This window comes from Rhea americana, unplaced genomic scaffold (assembly GCF_003343005.1).
Source record: "Rhea americana isolate MKP2758 unplaced genomic scaffold, rheAme1 scaffold_26, whole genome shotgun sequence".
Taxonomy (NCBI): domain Eukaryota; kingdom Metazoa; phylum Chordata; class Aves; order Rheiformes; family Rheidae; genus Rhea; species Rhea americana.
In genome coordinates this window covers 5,167,502-5,190,110 of record NW_028186379.1, presented here as the reverse complement: position 1 = coordinate 5,190,110, position 22,609 = coordinate 5,167,502, and the positions used below count along the sequence as shown (strand labels likewise).

General features: G+C 45.7%; 2 protein-coding genes across 8 annotated transcripts in view; both read right to left on the bottom strand.

Annotated features, from left to right (window-relative positions):
• Positions 1-260: 260 nt before the first annotated feature.
• HOXA3 (homeobox A3) overlaps positions 261-22,609 on the bottom strand; it is a 44,585-nt gene continuing 22,236 nt past the window's right edge. For 2 of the 7 annotated variants that reach the window (XM_085307547.1, XM_085307548.1), the window contains 4 exons: positions 19,046-19,227; positions 15,207-15,290; positions 3,398-3,986; positions 261-1,933 (listed from right to left, as the gene is read on the bottom strand). In XM_085307547.1, coding sequence (XP_085163673.1) covers positions 1,164-1,933; positions 3,398-3,869 — 1,242 coding nt within the window. In that variant the 5' untranslated portion in view covers positions 3,870-3,986; positions 15,207-15,290; positions 19,046-19,227 and the 3' untranslated portion in view covers positions 261-1,163. Of the gene's footprint in view, positions 1,934-3,397; positions 3,987-7,392; positions 7,712-11,242; positions 12,833-15,206; positions 15,291-19,045; positions 19,228-22,609 lie in introns of those variants that run through there. The other 5 variants (XM_085307549.1, XM_085307550.1, XM_085307551.1 and 2 more) reach the window with 4 other exon arrangements.
• HOXA4 (homeobox A4) overlaps positions 20,777-22,609 on the bottom strand; it is a 4,930-nt gene continuing 3,097 nt past the window's right edge. Inside the window, exons 2-3 of the mRNA XM_085307624.1 lie at positions 22,452-22,604; positions 20,777-21,953 (exon numbers count right to left, since the gene is read on the bottom strand). Of these exons, the coding sequence (XP_085163750.1) occupies positions 21,625-21,953; positions 22,452-22,604 (482 nt within the window). The 3' untranslated portion in view covers positions 20,777-21,624. The remainder of the gene's footprint in view (positions 21,954-22,451; positions 22,605-22,609) is intronic.

The window sequence follows — 22,609 nt, the reverse complement described above, 5'->3', positions numbered from 1 at the left end:
CCCGGCCCGCGCCGCCCCGCCGCCTTCCGCGACCAGGCGGCCACGGCGCAAGGAGCGCAGCGGGATGTACCGCCCGCTGTAGGTTTTTAAACCCCGTTAATTTTTTTTTCCTTTGGCTGTCTGCAAAACACTGAAAAAGGCGCTACGAAGCCATTCGGCTGGGGAGTGAATACTCATGAGTTTACAGCCGAGTTTGCTTACTCCCCACGTCACGAAGGGCTCTCCCTTCTCTTGCACTGCAAATAATACGTTCTTAACTCTTTATTATTCAGAATAAAAACTTTATTTTTTTTCAGAACGTGAGCAGCAAGGAATGTATAACTTTCAAAACAAATCTGGCCTTTTCAGCTTTACAGCCTCTCCACCTAGCTGGATGTTACAAGCATAAATTATTCAAACTGCGATCTTTTTCCCAGATTTTATTGCATCATCATCATCATTGTTATCATCATTTTTAATAAAGGAGTTATAGCTTCCTTTCAAATGATATTTCCTACACGTGCCGATATGCCATCTAACATATGGCCAGGTAAATACCTCCTGAATATTCAGGGTACAGATTTTTTATATATATATAAATATGAACRAATGGGGATAAATAAAATTTTAAACACTTAGATTATTCAATGTTTGCAAAAAAAAATATAAATAAATCTGAATGTTCACCAGCATACACACATTGAAAGACTTACACGTATTAATAATTGTCCAGGGAGCCCCTGTCCAAGCGCTTTTGATGTCTTTCTCGCTATTTAAAAGAAGTGCAATAAAAAAAATTGCTTCCCCGTGGGATCAATCATGTACGAACAAATTCACATTTAAGAATTCCTTTTATAGAAAATTTGTTCATATACCCTGTTTTGATAAAAGTGTAGAAGGTAAAGTATAAAGCCTATGTATACTCCCAAAGTGAGACACAAGGCTACAGTTCAAGAAGATAAATATCCACTAGTGAAACTATAGAGCAATTCAAGCAACAAATATTGCTACGTCACATAAACTAGAGAACGCTTTTACCAAAGGAAACAAAACAAACCAAAACAAACAGAAAAAACAAGAAAGAGAGGAGAGGGCACATAGTGGGAGCAGGAAAGAGAGAGGGGTGGGCACAAGTACTTTTAAAAAGTTGGGGACTTCATGTTCCACTTAGTGACTCCTGTGTCTTACAGATGGGTGAGTTTGGGCGCTTCCTGAATTCTTCCCTGAGAAGGATGGTGAGCAGTAAGGTCTGTGTAGGTTGGGTGTGGATCACAAGGTCCATGGTGGTGACTGTTGCCCATTGGCCCAGCCCCGCTGTAGTCCATGTTGGCAGAGGGAGGATGAGGGAGATGAGTTAGACCAAAGATGGAAGGCCCAGAATTGGTCATGGTCTCCACGTAGTTGCCCCCTACATAGACGGGGCTTCCCTGTATATGTGGATTCCCATAACCATTGCCTTGAAGAGGATGAGTATCGTATTCAGGTGTCACAGCTGCTGTCCCCGTATATCTCTTTTGAGGAGGTGGGCAATTATTAAGAGGAGCAGTATATGATGCAGGGATGCCATAGGTGTTTTGATGAGGCTTGTTAAATGATGGAGGTGACTGGGGCTCGTAGGGGACACTGTTTACTAAGGAATGCATAGAGTTTAGGTATCCCCCAGCAGCTGGAGGGACAGGACTTCTGCTTGGGGACTGTCCTCCTGAAGAGGTCATCATGCCCTTGCCCTTTTGATCCTTTTTGTATTTCATTCTGCGGTTCTGAAACCAGATTTTGATCTGTCTTTCTGTGAGATTGAGCAAATTAGCCATCTCTACCCTTCGTGGCCTGCAAAGGTATCTATTGAAGTGGAACTCCTTTTCCAGTTCTACCAGCTGGGCACTTGTGTAAGCTGTACGGGCTCGCTTAGAGGAGGCTTGCCCTGGAGGGCTTTTATCACCAGCACAACTCTCACCTATGTAAATCACACAAAGAACACAATCAGCATGACGAACCTGAACACAGCAACCAGAGACAACATCAGCACCTGGAGAGTCCAGCTCTGGGGCACAAAAAGTCCAGGTGTGCAAAGAGTAATCCTGCTTGGAGCTCAGTTAGCTAAGCTACAAGCCTCAAATGGCTCACAGTGGACTTCCTTCACCTCAGTGGTGTCTCTGCAGGACTATACTTGCTTCCTTTAGACGTGACAGTCAAAGCTACAGCATACTGGTTAGCTTTACAACAAGGAAAAAATAAAGTTTGGGGGGGGGGGAAGTGGGGTGTAGGAACTCTGAAGTTGAACCTATGACTCTGCATCCCAGGGTCTTCAAGAACTAGCTGTTTCTCAGTACTGCAAAGATCTACAGCCTTCTTTTTTTTTTTTCTGAAAACCCCAATAAAACCACACATCAGCTACAGACATCTGAAGATTAGTGTCTACTATAARATAGAACTATGCACTCATGCACAGAATTGACTACACTGTGTTTCTACCATATCTAGCATATAGTATAAACAAACATATGTTGGTGACTGGGAGGTATAGAATATGTTATAAGAACATATGGTGGCTATGCTGGTATATAAGCATACACACATATTTAAATGTTATTGCTTTTTAACAAAATAAATATACAATATGGAAGGCTATAAACAATAATGTTACCGCAGCTTTAAAAAACACACTGGAGAAGACATTTGATAAAGTTTTGAACTCTATTTCCAAGAAACATTTAAGAGAAAAAGAGGAAGAGGTTAATATAAATACAAGTCCTGGGCATTAGAGCTAGCACCAGTGCTATTGATTTGGGTTTCCTTGAGTAATAGAAGTGTTAATATACACTTCCATCCCTCAAATAATACTTTATGGTCTCAAATTTATGGCAGTCCAGAATGATTTTTGTTTACCAGGCTTGTAACTTTGCCAATCAGCTTGTTAAAGTAGAAAGAGCTTCTGACTGCATGCAAGGCATTGATCCTGACTGCACATGATTATGAGCTATTTTATTCRTGTTACACTTCAGCAGAGATAGGTCACTGTCTTATTAATCTAACAGCACTGTGCCAGCGAAGTACTCAGGACAGGCCTCTGGCTTAAGGCCTAGGCTGCTCTGCACTGACATGATTTACTGGAGGGAGGATTACCTACAAAACGGGACAGATGCAGGAGGGTGCAGGAGGCCTACTTTAGCCACTGGGAAACAAAATCACTTTGGATCCACCCTGTAAGGCTGGGAAAATTTTAGGGGGGGGTGTTAGCTGAGCTCCCTTTGCAAGAAGTGGGAACCCCTTCCCAAGACGGGAGAGAGTCAAATCGGAGAGAAAAAAAAAGCCCCTCCCTTCCCTCCCAGAAGTGAAGGTGGACAGGGCTCCCCTCCTCCCTGCAGGACACATGGCCACCCCGGGGGGCACCCAGGGAAAGGGGGAGCATGTTTCGTACCTGAACTGGAACTGCTGTTTTTCTGCTTTGTGTTTTGCCGAGACTCTTTCATCCATGGGAATATCTGTTTGGACATGGTGGGCGAGTTAAGAGCCGGACTCTTGGTGGGGTTGGCTGGGGCAGGGTTGCTGCTGGCATTTTGAGATGGTGAGGCAGAGGAYGGAGGTGGAGGCTGCGCCTGCTGGGCCGGAGGCGGCTGTGGCRGGGCCTGCGGGTCCGTGAGGCCAGGGGGCTGGAGAGGTTGGCTGGGGAGGGTCCTCATGCAACTCTCACTGATGTCATTGGCCTTGTGGTGGGACACGGAGCTGCCAGGGGACTGGAGGGAGCACGCGGGGCGGTGGTACTCAGTTTCCACAAGTGATGAAGACGGAGGATATTGCTGCTGACTTGCATTATAAGTGAAACCATTTGCTCCTTGGTAGGGGTAGGCACCATAGATTGCAGAGCTGTCGTAGTAGGTCGCTTTTTGCATTTCGTTGTTTCCCAATATTTATTTCGCAAACTGACAGGGTCTTGACACCCTTGGAGAATAACATTGGCACCCCTCTGTCACGTGGCGCTCTTCCTCCAATGGCCTATCTGGGCAGACCTGGGGTGTGGGGAGACCAGAGCAGGGTGAAGAAATGGTACAAATCCATCTTACTTTCAATAGCTAAGTGACATGAAAGCCATAAAAGAAAAAGTGGTCAGCAATATTTAGCAGCATGACTTGGCCTCAGGCGCAGAGCATTTTGATATAAAAGCTGCCTGAATTTACTGGCAGCTACAAATATGCACTTTGCTGCATCAGGATAGGGGCTTTCGAGTTTTTTTCTTCCTTTCTTCTAAAGAAACAGAGCAGGGCACCACACGGCAATGGGCTGGGTCATTTATCACCGAGAGGCTGTTTTAATACCACTYTCTGAGATAAGGGTGATCGAGGAATCTGTTATGTAGAGGGGCTGGGCTACTTCTTCATTCCCGCTCTGGGATCAAACCCTCTCCTGTAGCCACTGCCGTTTTATTTTTATCCTTTCTCTCCAGGTTCCAGTTCTCCCTCCAACTTCAAAGCAACCCATGAGATTGCTCCTCTCGCTGTGTGGCAGGGACCAGGAGTGGGGTGGGAAGGTTTTCTAGCCAAAGATATTTACACGTGCCGATCCGAAGTGACAGATTTTGGCTTGTCCATGAAATGCTCCATGGGAAAATAAACAAAGCGAGCGCCTTCTCCCCTCCGCCCTCGCCCACTACCTGCAGCCACGCAGGTCAAGCGCTCCCGCAGCAGCTGCCCCTCCGCGGCTGCCCCCTCGCCACCGGCGCGGACATGGGTGGGAGCGCGCCGCGGCCCCCTGCAGAGCTCGTCCCCAGGATGCTGGGCTGAAGCCGCTCCACGCCGAGCCACCTCAGCACGTCCAGGAGGGGCGAGAGAGCCACTTCGGCTTTTTTTTTTTTTTTTTTTTTTTTTTTTTTTTTTTTTAGTTAGTTATTTTCAAGACGCTAACTTTTCATGGAATCAACCATATTCTACCTGTTAAAACATGATGGATTGGGGGAAAAAAAAACACACCAGGAACCTGAAAAACCAGCGTTCATCTCCATGACCACGGCTTGAACTTTCCTTCCAACTTAGCGATAATAGGTTCTGTCTTGGAAACTTCTATGTAATTTGATGTATGAGGGTCACTTGGCTGGGGAGAGAGAGGGTGGACACAAACCCGGAGAATGCTTCTTCTACCCGGGTGAATCCCTTTTCTCTGCCGCACTCCCCCCCCGCCCCCGCCCCGTCCTTCTTTCTTCCTTTTTTTTTTAATTAAATTCTACTGCTTACCTGCCTGAAAATAACCAGTCAAAGAATTGTTCACACTAAAGGTAGAGGGAACCTGTACATTATCACCGATCTAGGAACTCTTTCCACATGCACATTGCTCTCAGAAATTAAAATGTGTTTCTCATCGTCCCGAGACTCCCCTTGCTGACAAAAACCTCCGTCCATTCGGGTCAGAATAGCCCCAATTTCTTTTGCCACTTTCCTTCTATTTATGCTGCTGGATACTTTCCCTTCAAACATCTAACGACGACAAACGCTTAGAGGCGAAAAATGTTACACAACAGATGCACCAAATGATCGCCATCTACGCCTTTCAAGTTATACAAGTTCTTAGAAAACAGTATTTCCTTTGTTAGATCGTAACAGAATTAAAGTAACACACCTACAGCAGGGCGGCTGCTGTATTATTGCACTAATCAAGCTCTTYGGATGTTATTAAGCTAATAAGCCGAAAAAGATCTGAGGAACACAGACAATTTCCAGCTCCTCGCCTCTCTTTCCTAATGATATCTAGGCCTAGTGTGATTTTTCTCAATTCCTTTGCTTCAGAAAGAGAGAATAGGGACACCACTGCAGAGCAAAATGAGGAAATAATGAGGTAACAGTGATTTTACAACCGCACCGGTCTTTCATGATCGCGACTTCAAATATTTCGCATCCTCCAGGACGTTTTGAAGTTTGTTCGAGTAACCACGACACACATTACTGAGCAGCAAACAAGGCACGCAATATTCCCGCAGACAACCGCACGCAGGAGCGCAAACAACGGTCAACTTTCTTTCGAAGGCAAAATATTATTGAATATTCGGCCGTCTGCCAGCAAATAAAAATCGACGCCCAATTTTGGCCTCCGAAGTAAAGAGGTCCTGCAAACTTACAGAGAAGCGGGGTAACCTGAGGAGTACCCGGCCATTATTCTCGGAAACGGTAATAGCAGGAGTAATAGCGACAATGATAAAGATAAAAACAGCGCCCTGGCGGGAGAGGAGGGGGAGAGAAAGTTTGCAACCCAAACTGGTGCCTGGAGTGGGAAGAGTTCCCCACTCCCCCCGCAAAGACAAAAGGCCCCAAAACACTGTTGAGTCCCCACGTTTTCCAGTGCCCGTTTCATCGGCTCCATCTGCATTCGTGCAACACACCTCCGCCCTTTACCAACATCCACCCCATCCGCTTCAGTCAGATCGGAAATAGCAGATGAAAGCTGCTTGGGGAGGTAGGTCCCCCCATTTCTCCCCACTTCGCWGTTCAGCTGCCCGCTCCTTTCCTCTGCCTTTCCCATTGCTAAGATCACCAAATCTCTTCCCCGCAACTCCCAGCCGAGCCCCAAACTCCGAATCTAGGACGGAAAAAACAGGCAGCCCCCCGAAAGATTTTCTTAAGATAGAGACAAAGTTGAGAGAAGGGTGGGTGGAGAGGAGAGAGAGTTGCCTGAACACGAAGTGTAAGGGTATCAGTCATTGCCTGGAAGGAAGCCCCAGCTTGTGAACTCTTCTTGAACCGACATTTAAGTCTACGGTCATAAATCACTGGGACATAAACTCCGCCATTCACGACTGATACCAGCGTATTTGTGGCCTGCTTACCTTAACTTCTGACGACTGAGGCGGAAGCCAGCATGCTCTTTTTTTTTTTTTTTTTTTTTTTTTGAGTCTCGGCGACACAACCCAGGGAGCGAGGACTATTTCCCCCCAGCCAAGTCCCTGCGGCTGCGGGATGGGCACCGGCTCCGCTCCTCACCCCCGGCCGCCGAAAGGGGCGAGCCCTGCCCGCCCGGGATGGGGACGGCGGCTGCGGCCACCCTCCTCCTCCGGCCGCGGCCCCCTCCCYGCTCCACACTGCCCACCCTGCCCCGAGCGGCCCCGGCGGCCCGGGCTGCCCCTGCGCGGGGGCGGCTCCTGGGGCTGCTCCCCGCGGCCGGCGGGCAAAGGAAGGAGCGGGAGGAAAGGAGCAAGACGGGGGGGGGAGGAGAGAGCGGGGAAAAAAAAGAAGAAGAAGAAAATGAAAAAGAACAAAAAAAAATAAAAAAGGAAGGAAGGAAGGAAGGCAGCCGCCTGGGGAAGTCTGGGGCAGGGTGGGGGCTGGGAGAAGGAGAGAAGGAGTGCGGCAGTGAAGGAGTGCAGCTCCCCCCAGCACCCAGGCGTCACTAAAGTCCAGGAAAATTATGCTAATGAAGACAAACGGCGCTCACAAAGGGTCGCTCTCACCAGCCTCCGGGTTGCTGCTCTGGGTTGTTTGTTTTGTCCCTCTCGTGAGCGGGGTTTGGGGGCGGCCAGGGAATGGCCCCTCTCCCGCTGCCCGCCGCCGGGGGCCCGGCACAGCCCCACTGAGTCCCGGCGAGCGGAGCAGCCCGCCGAGCCGGCTCCGGGGCCGGAGAGCCAACCAAAGCCCACCAGGATCCCCGCTCTGGGCAATGCTTCCCGAGCCGCGATGGAAATCATTAGAGTTACTAATTATTAACTCATGCATGCGTGAGCGCGCGCACACACACAGATGTACACACAGACACCCCCCCCCCAAAACGTCCCCAGCCCCGAGACGGGCGCACAGGCGCTCAGGCACACCCGCCCGCCCGCATGTGCTGCCCAGGGGGACAGTAGTGCCCGCAGCCCCCCGTGGGGGGAGCGAGGGGCGTGGGCGGCAGCCCCGCGTGGACGCGGCGGCGGCGCGCAGCCCGCCCGCGCCCCTCGCTCCTCGCCAGCGCCGGGGAAGGTGCTCGCGGCTCTCACCACCACCCGGGGCTTTCGGTGGCGGTGGTGCCGCTGTCCCCCCTGTATCTGCAGCAGCTACCGTGCACACATGAGAACTTAAATCAAGTTGCAGCCCCTGCCCCTCTGGATAGTCTCTGGGCTCCGTACGTTAAGCGGAGGCTCCGAATAATGTCTAGGTGTAAATTTGACGTTACTTCGTTAATTAAGGCACTAAAAAATATAGCTAGTCTGCTTAAAGCACGAGGGAGCCCAGCGTCATCTTAAAGCACAAACAAAGCGAGGGAGAAGTGAGAAATAAAAAGCACTATAAGGCTAGGGTGGCCTCTTACGCATACCAATGGTTTTTGTCATTTATGGCTATGCAAGATTTATGACTTCATGCACCAAAGCTGTAAACAGAGCACTAAAACAGAAAACACTTGCTCCTTATGGCATAAGTGAGAAGGCACCACATGAAAGGCGAAGCGGGCAGCGTAGGAGGAGAGGAGAGGCAAAAACCCCGCGTATGCATTTTGCTTCAAACAACCTCCTGAATGTTGCATCGGAAGAAAAGTCTTTTTAGTCAATAATCAACCCCACACTTTCTTCTGAAACTGCTGATCTGCCATTCGCCCTGTTTCCCGACCAAATAGCGAGAGGCACCACTGAGCCCTGACGGAGCCCTCCGGAATAAAGAGGAAAATTTGGAAGTGAGAACTTAGAACTCCAGAAACCTGCGGACGCCAGGCACGGTGCCGGTTTGGGGAGCGCTACTGAAAGCTTGTTTGATCTTTTCATGAGTGCATTTAAACTTTGGAGCTGTCTCTAGCTGCGTATTATATCTATGTTTCCTTAATAGCGAGTATTAATTGTATTTAAGAGCGAGGACAGAGAAGGGGGAGGGGAGTGGGATCTTTTTAAAACTGAAAGGATTTGCAAAGGACTTTAATTGTGAGAGCTGAAGTGATTCATAGGAATACTGAAGTATTTCCGCCGTTCGTCTTACTGCTTGCAAAGAGCATTTTGCGATATTTCGACCATTAGCCCCGTTTCCCCACGCCCCTTCTCTCCCCAAAGAGGTTATTCTGAACATGAGAAGATGATTTTTTTATGTGTCGTATGATGAAGGGATAAGCCGAGGTAACATGTCCCAACGCACAGATCCCCGCTGCTTTTATCTGTCTTTTCCCCTCAGAGACCGAATATTTTCTTTCTGCTACATTCCGCAGAGAGCGATAGCGCTCAGCTCGGAGAGGGGTTGGGAGTGTTTGGCGATGAGACATGAGTCAGAAATGAGCTACATTTTCTTCCCAAAGGGTCATATTCTGCGGGATTCTCCGCTTGCACGGAATTATCGTTAATTTCCGAATAAAATAATGACTACAAAGTGTTTTATCCTTGGATGCTCCGAAATACAAGCAGGCAGCACTATAATTCGTGGCCGATTTGGGGGATCCCTTAGAGAAGAAATAGCAAGGAGGAGACTCGCAGGAGAATGGGACAAATTCTGGAAGCGATGCTTAGCCAAGTCATTAGAGAGTTTGTCGGGGATATTAGCTGCTTAAGAGAAGGAGTGAAGTAACGAATATCGCAAGCAGCCGTGCTTAATCTGAATTACTGCTTATATACTCTAACACCAAAGAATCGCAACGGACACTTTGCTATTTGCTCAGCAGACTGAGGTATTTACACAAGCCGTCCGAGATATCCCTTTTCTACAAAACTCTCCTTGCTTTCTTTTTTGCTCTAGAGTAGGACGGTATTATTTACGAGTGTTTTAACTGGGTCAAAATGCATCCGAACTGGGTCATAAATCAGAGGAAACGCTGCCAAGTAATTGAGCCGCAATTAAAGCTTACACTTTGTTTCGGAGGCTCGTTTTGGCCGGTTTCAAAATACGGCAAAGCCAACCTTCTCTTTTAGATACACTGCTGGGAGTAAAATAGCTCTTCTTTCGAGGCACAAGAGAGACACTGTGTCTAATAAAGGATAACATGATTTAGGATGGCGAGAAGGAGAAATAGCATTTATTTGGGTCATTTCTGTTCTGAGGGCAGCTTAGAGAGCAAGAAAGCGATAAACCAGCACTACTATTTTTGCTCTGTAGGTCCCTACAGAATGGCCGCGAATAGTTTCAAGTGGAAATACCCGTTTTTGTTTTCAGTGGACGTTTTGTTTCTAATCGTTGACTTTTCTTCCTTTCCCCCCCTCACCCCGACCCCTCAGAAGCTAAATAATTACAAGCACCCAGTAACTATGGACAAAATAGCACAGCAGAAATAAGCGAGAGGCACTGACCAAACAGGGGGGAAAAACCCTCAGCGTAGGTCAGCTATGACCTTTCCCAAAGCCAGGACTCACCGGGGGATGTAATTTTATATTACATTTTGCCCTCCTTGGATAACCAAGTAACGATTTCATTTTCGACGTTTAAAGAGCGTTCCTTATATATAGTTATATTCACGTATATTTATATGCATAAGCATATACTTATATATTTATAAACGTGAATAAATATTATATATAAGACGGTATGGAGAAGAATTTAGAATTAGTGTATGCTCTCCGAGAAGATAGACTCCACTCCTCCCCCTTTTCTTCTCGCTTTCCAGATCCTCATTCAGATAAAAAAAAAAAGTCCACATTTCCAGGGTTGATTTATTGTTAGAAGCCACGGCTCGATCTTGGTTCAGCTCCTTCTCACCGAGGACAAATAAAGACTAGCGTCTGGCTCGTTTGGGAAGGAGAAGCTTTGCCACGAAGCAGGGCGCCCATGCAGCCCTCCGTGCATGGTAAACAAAGTACCACTAAAGCATCATAAATAAAATGGCAGCACAATTGCATACTCATCGATTTACAGAGCGGCATCGGCCGGACAAACACGCATAAAACAACACCCGCCGCCGCCGCACACCCAGGCACGACCTCAGCCGAGGAATATCCCCCACACACACTGTTTTCTCCAACTCCCAAAATACATAAATAAATAAACAAACACACAGGCATAAATTAAAAAAAAAAGAATAAAAGAAGCTTTCCATCTCTAGTCGATCATAAATAATGATAACATGACAATCGAGGGGATGCGAGCCGAGGCAGCTGACCATCAAATGCGGTGTGGGATCTCTATGGAGAAAAATAAATAAAGAAGCAAACTCTCCCTGGTCTGCTCGCTGCGAGGGGAGAGTTGAATATTTACCGCAGCAAATTGCAACAAAGGGGGAAGCAGGCTGGCTTCGGGGGCACACACGCACGCACACACACACACACGCACTCGCCCCAGCCTTTTCTACTGACCTTTGCCTCGAACAGCAATAACTCACCACATAAATGAACAATCAACGGAAATACCTTAAAATAAAATCCATCCTTTCTAACGAAGCATTTCGTCCTCTCGGCTCGACAATAATCTTTCCATAAGGAACGAAAGCTGTCAGCGAAATGGCCAGCTCTTGCGCGGACGGTGATGGGGGCAGGAAAAAAAAAATAATAGAAAGCAGTGCTTGCTCTGAACAGAAACTGGAAAAGCGGAATCGCAGACGGAGCCAGACCGGGTCTCCACTCCAAATGCCACAATAATGCGCTGTATTATGTGCTCACGTGGTCATACGTCAACTTAAATCCTTTTATTTGAAATAGGGAATCACTGAAGGAACAGGGTTTCTTAGAGCGAGCCTTTGCTTTTAAATCCTTAAGCCAATATGTTAAAGAAGAGTTTTGGGGGGGGGGTCAAGAGAGGGAGATGATCGGGAGGGGTGATTCTCTTTCCTCCCACACTAACATTTTTTTACACAAAGCCCATTGGAAGGTAAGAGCAATTCTTTTCATAAAGCGGGATTGCACTGCACTTTAATACTTAGTCTAATTAAGCGGCATTTGTACTGCAGGCCCGTCACTCTGCTCCAAGCTGCATGTCCTCTGCAACCCCGAAAAAAGCCCAAATCTTAATACTATTATTTCCAGTCCCCTTCTGACTGGGACGATTACGAGCCTTCCCCGCACGCCCAGCCTTCTCTACCCTGCCATTGTACAGGGCTTGCTCGACTCCCACACTCTACATCAGGGCTCCTGTAGAAACTAAAAAGACCTATAATTACCTGACAAAGGCAAAAAAGAGTCTCTTCTAAGAGGCTAGTTGGTTTTTGTCCTTGTAACACACTATGAAGAATACACCTTCCTTCACTGGCGTGACTCTGAATTTTGCAAAACCTTTTGGGACCTTGCTGTTAAACCTGTGCTTACGCATTTCCTATACATCTAGTTTGAGTGATGCACAAAATTATAGGGTTGTAATGATGAAAAAAATGGGGAGGGGGGAGCTCGCTGCCTAAGGGGAAAAAATTAAAAAAAGAGCAAAGCCCTATTCAGCCCCTGAGCCAGCCAACCAAGTGAACCAGCTTCGCCTGTGTGCGAACACCCTACATCTTCCCCCTAAGAGTGTTTAACTTTTGCTATTGACACAACAAGCTAAACAAACAGAAGAAACCCTAAACTCACAGAACTTTTCTGGAAAGAGTCAAAGAAAATAAGATAGTTCACGCTCTTAACATGTTTCTGCTCCAGTTCTGCGACTCTAGCATTTTGCATCATGATGTATATACCCTTGCCTAAATCTTTCCACTAGCCCCACGAACTCGAAGGAAATTTTCAGTTAACTGCCTATCCCCTTTTACTGTTTCACCTGCACGTTATTGAACAGAGTGTGAATTGTTTTTAAAGGAGATTTATTTTTGCCTACATAGTCTCACTTGGATTGTGGAAGTGGGCCACTGGAATTTAAACCCATCAGTAACAGTGTACATTAGTGCACATTGCAGAAAAGTCAGCGTGACATTGCAACGGAGGAAGAATTTGCAATTTTTCATATTAAAGTGACTAAGATAGTGGCAGGGTGCACACATATTATCCCTCACTAAGAACTGGAATAAAACAGTATATACCTTAGAGAGAGAGAGAGCATTAGCCACACACCACATCTCCAAGTCTGTAACTATCAGCACGATTGTAACTCAGTAGCCCTCGTTCCAAAGTAAACCAAGAATGATATTTACTCGCGGTGGATTCATGGCTCTTTTAAATGCAATGCTCTTAGATCTCATAAAAGAAACACGCAGAGAAGTTCTTCTGCAACAATGCAACTGAAATTAATGGGGAATGGAGCAGATGTTGAAAAAGCAGAGCAAGACTTTCTTGGGTCTGTTGTAAAAAGTTATCGACTGCTTTGCGTCAAAAGCAGAAAGATGGCTTTAGAACTTGCAGTCTTGAGCAAATAGAAACTACAAAAGCAATAAATCACAATCATAAGTCAGCTTAAATGCCTTAACGCTAGCTGTGGCTATTGGCTTCAAAACCCTGTTTCTATGAACATCTTTATTAGTATTAATGGTCAAGTTAATGCTAAAACTACTGTTTAACAATTAACTTCTTGTATGTAGTTGGAAAACTAATTGATTCTTAAGAAAAGTAACTTCTTGACATGTCGATACCTTTTACAGGGTGTGCTTTGGGAAGGCAGGAGGGTGAATGAATCTTCCTAACTTCRTGATGTCCTGAATCACAGCTGAAAATGATTCCCTACCATTTATTTTGGAAAATACTTTTTTTTTTTTTTTTTTTCTATAATAAAATGATTATAAGTTTTCAAATACAAACTCAAATTATCTTGTAAGTAGCAGACACTTGATTTCCCCTGCCACCCCATATATTGCTTTGTTCCTTTTCTGGACTTTCAACATTGTGTTTTATTACTCTGATGACTTGGAGACCTGAAAGACTTTCTAGAAGAAAATATGGAGCTTATCAGTAGGTCTGCTACTGATTTTTCTGTGCTTTATACACATGGCTTCGAGTTGAGCTGAAATTCCAAGCTCAGTAACAACAAACAGATTTGAGTTCATAATGTGCATTCATTAAGAGTGTGCCTTTGTACAACCTCTGGCATTAATAGCCACTYTTAGCATTAATGCTATTTAAAGTTACCTTTAGTATAAATAGATTTAGAGCTTTTTAGTGTCTTTCAAGTTTACGTTTATGTCACTTGTTAAGAGGTAAGGCTATCGCTCCCATGTGGAGATGAAATGGGAATCACCATATGATACAAGTATTTATTTCCTTGCTTCCTCCGAAGATTTGAAATCTGAGGGGATGCAGAGCTGTTTACCTACATCTGTGGGTCTGATAAAGTTGGTCTTTGATCAATTTGAAGCAGATAAAAAGAATACAGTTATCTACTGCAGTCTTGTGAAAGTAGTTCTGCTGAGTCTGAGTGCTGGGACATTTTAGGAATCCAAAATATCTCTGCACGAAAGGTTATAGATACATGCCATCGTAGGAAGGTCTGGTTATTCTTTCATATTATATTTTCGCTTATAATTCCCTATCCTAAGAGTGAATGGGCATTTGCAGTGACTTTTTTCTAGTTAAGATTTAAGCAGCCCATTAAGTCAACACAAAGAGCCCTTGTAGTCCTGTAATTGATGGCTGCTTTTAAAAGGTAGTAAAATATACTAATTGTACATCAGCGTCCAAAAAATAAGCAGGTAAATCTAGCAGGATTTTAAGCCGGTGCTGTATAATCCTCCCGCCCCAGGACTGCCGAAAGACAATGCTCGCTGTGGAAGGCTTTGCACTGCTGTTGTCAGAGGAACTGTCGCAGCCCGGTTTCTAACAACCCTCCGTCATTAAACACCAGCCTACGTCCGGTGCTAACAAGGCCAGGAGAGACGAATACCTGCAGCTTGGTTAGGATCCCTTCTGCTGCACGCACTCAGACAAAAGTCAACTTTGCTAACATCGCCACAGCAGCTCAGTATTTCCAGTCGCAAAACACGCAGGACTCGCTGCGGAGCTCCTCAAGGAGGAGGCAAACAAACAAGCCACGATAAGCCACCCAGCACTGAAATGGCTCCAGCCGTCTATCTCTTGGCTTACAACTTTGATTTGGGAAGGAGTAATGGACAAAGAAATTCTCAACCTCTTTCACTCTCCAAATGACTGTGCATCCTTCCTGTTCCCCATGCCTTTATAAGGATCACTCTTACTCAGATCCCATATACTTCTTTGTCTGCCCAGACACGCGCATTCACCAGCCACAGAAGATGAATAGAGCCAATCCAGAAAAATTCCAGCTAGGTTAAATATTTATCACAACAAAAATCTCATTCCGACAGATTTTTTCTACATGCATGTCCCAGGCAAATAGTGGGTTTTTTTTTTGTTTTGGTTGTTTTGTTTTGTTTTGTTTTCTCCCTAGAGGCCAGCTGCAATAGGCAAGAAAGCGTCTCACGATAGACGGCACACTCTCCCGGGTTCTTACCTCTTAAAATCGCAAAGGGTTGAACTGAACTGTTCCCGGCTTCTGTCGGCCAAGCAGATCGGCGTTTTTCGGTGCACAGGCTCTCTGTAAACAAGTAACAAACAATGCCTTAAGGAGGAGTGCAGGGGGAGGTATCTGCTCATTCACAGGCAGGACGGGGTTTGCCCGGCTCCCCAGAAAGCCGCCGCGCGGCTGAGCATGCGGGAGCGGGACGCGGGCTCCTGGCGCGGCACCCTCAAAAGCTGCTTTCCACCACAGTGAAGAGCACTGCTATCTGAGAAGTAAAAGCCTTTTTTTTTTTTTTTTTTTTTTTTTTTTTTTTTTTTTTTTTTTTTTTTTTTTTTTTTTTTTTTTTTTTTTTTTTTTTTTTTTTTTTTTTTTNCGTAGACAGCTATGCCTTCTGTCTCCAAGTGTTTGGAAATATTGTCATTCCAAACTCTTGTTATATGAATGTCTGCTTTATTTTCCTCTGGGAAACCTTTGTTTAGGATCATTTAATCAAGAACAGACATTAAACACAACTAGTGGTGTTCATCTCTGTTGAATAAAGCGCGGAAAGGGTTCCAGTTTAAATGCAGGGTGTATTGTGGTTGGGCTTTTATTCAAAGAGTTAGTCCGGGCCCGATCCTGGCACCACTTACGCAATGAGAGTTTAACAATTGACTTCACTGGAAACAGAATCGGGCCCCAAACTTTTTTTTTTTTTTTTTTTTTTTTTTTTAACATTGAAAGCCATTTAGGGAGGAAAAAGAAAAGAACTCCCCCCCCCAAAAAAAATAAACAACATTATATAATCCAGTAAAACAATAGCCAGATTATTCGGACGTAACTATGTAACTTACTGAATCACGTTTACATATAAATTTGTCAGACATAATCATGTACTCCCGTATTCATTCTCACTAGTAAAAGCCATCTAAAACATCTTAAAATTGTCAGTAAATGTAAATGCTAATAATTAAATAACACAGTTTTCGTGGAAGGATGTCATCTGAGCCTTGGAAATATTAAGTCTGTCTTGGGAGAACTTTTAGAGTAGAGACTTTGCTTTGGTAATTTAGTAGTTCCATAATTACTCTAATAATTTTAAATTTGGTGTTGAACTCCAGTCTACATAAAAATCACGCAATAATAGCCTACTAAGCTGTTTATTGCCGTCTCATAAATTTTAGTGCGCTGACTGCTAAAATCTACTGGCAAACACAAAAGAAAATTGAAAGTTCAATCTAAAATCTTCTAAGCTCCAGCGTTGCTGCCTGGGCTTACTCTTAGCTCTACCTTCCACGACACTTCGCCAGCTCAGAGCGGCCACAGAGGGAACCCCGTGGCATTTTAGGCTCAAACTCATACCTTACCCGTTTTGATCCCTAATCAATAGTCATGTTACAAACGCCATAAACATTGATCAAGCATGTCTTGATTGGATCGCACCACTCGTGTTAAATATGGAGTGTGTATCTGAAAACGGTGCCAGCGACTTTCTGTTATTTATTTTGGAGCTATTAAGTCACACCACCATATTTTACACTGCCACGGTCCTTTAAACTATGCTTCTTCTTGAAAGAGTTGCTAAGTAGCAATAAAGCACTTTACAAACGCTATGACATTTTTTTTTAATTTGTTGTTATCCCAAACTCTAATATTCATTGCGGCACTTTAAGTTCGTACATAAATCGTTCAGACTAATGAGTCATAGAGAAATTCGCCCATGACTTTTCCTTTACAATGCTCGCTGCCTTTCCATTGCTTTTTTGGCCCTGCATTAGGAGCCGGTGATTTATTAACGCCAGGAAAATTGAACAAAGCAGGTCCTCCTGCACTGTGGCACCCAGCCTTCCACAGTGTGAATTAGAACATTATCAAATGTGTTTGCCTCGGTAACACTTAATCACCAAAAGCCATAATGTGACCACAAGGTAGCTAAAACAAAGATTTAACATTTCTAAATATTAAACTCGTTAAGCAAATGCTCAGCAGACAAAGCAAGCACAAACAATTAAAGTCATCAAGCTAGAAATATACGCTACCTACTTACCAACACAGACCCTACTGCTTGCTTAAGAAGTTTAGAATCTTTCAAGATAAATCAGGTGGGGTTTTTTAAAGGGAAAAAAAAAGAAAAAAACAAAAAAAAAAGAAAGAAAGAAAAACAAACTCCAGTAATAAGGAGTTGAGTTTCACTTGTGAGAGAATCACTCCTAGTGAGGACTGACGGCCACAGATCCATTCCTGACTATCTGCATTAATTATTTAATGAGTCACGTGACCATAAAGATTAAAATTTCAATATCTCCACCAGAACAGACGCAACACCTTTATCTGCGAGCGCAGGGATCCTCGTACTTGGGTTCCCGAATCTCTGGGGGCTTTGACAGCTCCTCGCCATCTGAGAAGAGCTCTTGAACTGCAGTAATGAGGATTTGTCCCGCTTCGTATGCGAAATGGGGCAGCTCTGCAATCCCCCCCCCCAAAAAAAAATAGTCGTTTGAATCTAGACCTACATTTAGCATCGTGCGTTAACACGGCAGGGGGCGGGGGTAACACTTACGGCGTGGGTAAATAAGGTCGGATCAGGGACAGTGCCCCCGGGGCTGCCCTGCCAAGCGCGGGTCAGGCTAGCTTTGCGCGGGTCAGGCTTGCCTTGCGCGGGTCAAGATTGCTTTGCGCGGGTCAGGATGGCTTTGCGCGGGTCAGACTTGCCTTGCGCGGGTCAAGATCGCTTTGCGCGGGTCAGGATTGCTTTGCGCGGGTCAAGATTGCCTTGCGCGGGTCAAGATTGCCTTGCGCGGGTCAGGATTGCAGGGGAGGGGCGGCCGCGGAGCAGGGCAGCGGGAGGAGCCGGTCACGGAGCTGCCCCCGACCCGCGCAGTCCTCGGCAAACCCAGGCAGCGCTCCGCCTGCCCCCAAGCCGAGCCGGGGGGCTCCGCGGGCAGGCGCGGGCGGGCCGCGGCGTGCGGCCGGCTGCAGCGGAGGTGTGGGAAAGGCGGGCGGCCCCGGGGCGCAGCGGTGGGGGCTCACAGCCCAGGGGCAGGGGGGCTGCGGGGCAGACCCCCGAGGGAAGACGGGGTTCCCTCTGTCAAGATCCCTGCCCGTGCGAGGGCTCCCCCCACTTCCGAGTTTGCAAACTAAGTGTCCAGGGGACACCAAGTATCCTGCAAAAAAAGAAAAAAAGTCATAGCTTTGGATGACCCTCCGAYGCAGAATGGTTCTAGCTATTAAATACCGCTAGGTCCTTGTCATGGCTGAGCTTCCCTTGTAATAAAAGACCAGGTATAGCAAGAGATTGCAGGAGAAACAAGGAGAGAGATCTTGGAAAACCACAATTTTTCTGGATGGATGGAGGGGAGGTGGGTACCGGGGTTAACGGCGTGGCCTTTCCTACGGCCATTAGGTTGACTCCGAGGTGATTTTGCCTTCCTTTGAAATATTGACAAACTTCCACTCGCAACATTTTGGGCCGCGCTCGCCTTTGTGGAGAGAGTAGATAAATACGTGTGAGAGAGACACCAGGAGAGAGAGCGAGAGGGAGGGAGAGAAAGAGACCTTTAGGTCCAAGTGCCGGATAAAAAAGAATACTGTCTTTAAAGGTCAAGGGTTTGAAGGGTCAGTCTGCTTCTCTAAAAAAAACAATTAATGGGATAGAAAATTTGTCCTCTCGGTGAACTCCTGGTTGCCTTAGCAAAGGGAGCACAATGCGAGAATTTAAACTGGACGATGTAATTTTCGAAGTTATTGTAAGACGGGCGGGATGGAACCGGGAGCTGAAGGGCTCCCATCCTGGGGACGCGGTGCCGCTCTGAGAAAGGGAGAGGGGGAAGGGAGTATAAAGGAAAAATTACCTTAAAGGATGATAATCTGCCATGGAATATTTTGCAGTCCGCGGTTCAATCTTCACCAACAGAGTGTACATTTTTTTAGCAGACAGCCAAGATGCTGTGTCTTTACACATGAGCACTTTTTTTTTCCAGGAAAATCCTTTACGTCTTCACAGACTTTTCCAAGAGAATGCCTTTCAGAACCGCTGTTGAATTACAAAGAAGTATTTATTGTAGGAGGTGATTAATGATTCCCGCTAAAATTGCTATTTGCAGCGTGATTTCATTTCTCTTTACAATGGGAGCAAAACAGGTTTACACGCATAGGCTTTACTCTAAAGAAATTTCGCATTGCCAGTTAATATGTTTCAACTGGATTTTCGTTCAGTTGTGCTAATTTGCTCTAATTTTGGATTTAAATGAGGGATTCTTCAGTAATAAACAAAATGGGAGTTACACGACTGCAGACAGTTACCTCACTTACAGCTATATTCTGCTTCTTTTATAAGGTGGCAGCTGGCAGCTTAGGGTTTAGTAAACAGCAATATATGAGTTTAAGCACGCTTTTCGGGCTTGTTCGTTGGTCAGTTTTGGAGACAACAATGTTTGCTAAGTGTATTTGCAACCGCCACATCTTTGATGCTGAACATACTCTGCCAGCGACACGTTAAATTTTTCACTGAGATGGTGCATGCTTCTTGGACAGGCAGTAACGYTCGGAATATTGCTGGGGCAGTGTGATTTCTTACTGGAGAGGGGGACACAAGGCACCCTCTCCTGGTGGTCTTACCCACGTGAAAAACAAAAACAAAAATAAAAACAAAAACATGCATCCTGATAATTATTCTCGGAGATACTTGGGTGACTAAGCGTGTCTTGGCCTTCAGTCCTTTCCTGGAAGATTTACTAGCACTTGAGTTCATTTCTATGACTTTGTCTACCTAGTGCAGTGCTACTCTCGAGAAAGTGTTGTGAAAACTCTTACAGGCCAGTGTGGCACACGCTCCTGGTTAGCATTTCCACTTCGGCTGTGTTCATTAGACAGCAAGAAGCACAGTCTGAATTAGAAGCACTTGAACCCCATTATGCCACAAGCATTTCGAGAATCTCTATCAAATAAAGCTCTTGAGTTGTACCCAATTTCATATCGCTGCTGAGAATTTCTCAACGTGTTTCGAAATTGCTTAAAAAAGAAGAAGAAGAAGAAGAAAAAGGAGAAGAAGAAGAAACAGAAACAGAAACAGAAAAGGCAGCTAGAGAAACTTTAGGTTACCGCCCAAGTATTTTCCCTTCAAAAGTGCTAGCCAATTTAGAAGTCATAATAGGACAAAAATGGACAAATAAATCACGGCTGGCTGAAGATTTAAAGTGTTATCATGGGGAGCATGTGTGACTTCTCCTGCAGTAAAATCCGTCATGGGAGCTTACTGGCTCCCAGTGGAAGCTCAGTTTCTCTGTAACACAGTCGAAAATAGTCATATGCACAGAGATGGAGAGACAGAATAATTCTACCATACAGACGGCTAAAAAGAATACCATTCACCTTTACGACAAAACAACACCTCTCCTTGTCCTAGAGTGCTCTTTTCCCAGATAAGCAATTAGGAGTGAGCACGTTTTTCGCTATATTTAATACAAGCATTACGTTATTCACAAGATTAGGCCAAGTTAAAACAGTATCTTAATCCGTATTTTTTCCATCCCTGGCGCCAATACCATCAAAGCACAAGGTGTACGAAACAGCACTGAGTGGACTTGTGTTTCAAGCGTTTAATTCTTTTGTRCAGAATAATCTTTATTACCAGCGTTTGGCACTGTATACATTACACCAAAAATCCACAAATTGTACATGGACCCAAACGATTTAGACGGTGCCGAATATGAAAACAGTAAGAGCCTTTATAGCAATATCTTTTAAATAAATGCGATAGGGAATGTGGAGAAAAACTAATATATCACAGCTACTGCAGGGGCTATACCTAAAACCAGTTAAGTTACCTTTGATACATAAAACGTTTTCTTTTAGACAGTGTAAGGGGAGAGTTTTCGTAAGTTGTAAGCGCCTGTGAATGTGTTCGCTCTCTTCTGCGTGTTTGTGTGTGTGCAKGGGTGTATGTGCACCCTCACACACGCACCCCCTCGAGAATCCACGAACACGCCACCAAACAGCGCTATTCAAGTCAATGCCTTACACAAGTGTCTCACGAGGTCTTTGCTTTGTTTTAACCGTCTTTTATTTTTTAAGTGTTCTATACAAAAAAAAAAAAAAAAAAAAAAAAAAAAGTCCTTCTTAGGTACAGAGAACTCGTCCGTGACAGTTTCCAGCACTCTGGTACACCGAGGGCAACAGAGTGTTTCCATAAATAGAAAAAAAATGATGGGCATGGAACCATTATCTATATACAAYGCAGACAATCGTCCGGGTTTTGGTTTCAACATGTACCCGTTCTTGGGCACGTCTCTTCTTCCTTTTCTGCTTCTGTTCTGTTTTGTTTTACACAGTTATTTGGTCCAAATGGCCAGCCACCAGCTCGGACAGCTGGAAAACCCCAACAGATAGGTAAATATATATATATATATATATATTAAAAAGAACGTAATATTTATAGCGCAGCTGCGTTGGGTGTAGCCCCATCGAGGGGATGGGGGTGGCCCTGTGTCTGTGCTTTGGATTGCTGGCTCAGTGTGGACTGGTTTGAGGAGCGCATCTTGGTGTTAGGCAGTTTATGGTCTTTCTTCCATTTCATGCGCCTATTCTGAAACCAGATCTTGACCTGGCGCTCGGAGAGGCAGAGGGTRTGCGCGATCTCGATGCGTCGCCTCCTGGTCAGGTACCGGTTAAAGTGAAACTCCTTCTCCAGCTCCAGGACCTGCTGTCTGGTGTAGGCAGTGCGAGACCTCTTGGGCTCCCCTCCGTTGTAATTGGGATTGACTGAACGTGCACACGCGCGCGCACACACACACACACACACAGGGAAAGAAAGGGGGGGGAAGCGATTGAACATAATCATTATATAATAACTTGACATCAGGTTCAAATAAGATACATAACGGCAAGAAAAATTGTTTCACAGCCCCCACGACAGTGGGGACAATCGAGGAGCAATAAAAAATGGTGATGGGCATTTGGGTTAGAAGAAAAGCTTCAAAGACACATGGCCCAGAGCCACTGCAGGGCAATTAAATTTATGGGGGCTATAATTACTGCCCTAACAGTTTGGCGTCTCGTAAATCTTTTGATAAAGGACCCCGGATACAAAAGGTTTCTCACATTTTTTKTTKCTTTTGCTTTTTTATTAGGAACGCGGAGGGATAAGGAGGAAAAAAAAAACCCCACACACGCAACAACCCGTCCCGGCCCTGGGAGCACCCTCCCCTCTTCCCTCCTCTGCAGGCGCATCCCAGCCTCCCCCTGGCAAGGGCAACTCACCCGTGCTCACATGGATCTTCTTCATCCAGGGGTAGACCACGGGCTCCTTGCCCTTGAGCCCGGGCAGGCTCTTGTCGGGCAGCAGCGGGCAGCCGGGCCCGGTGCCGGCCCCGGCGGCGGGGGCCGCTTCGCAGCGGCGCTGCAGGGCATGGCCTGGC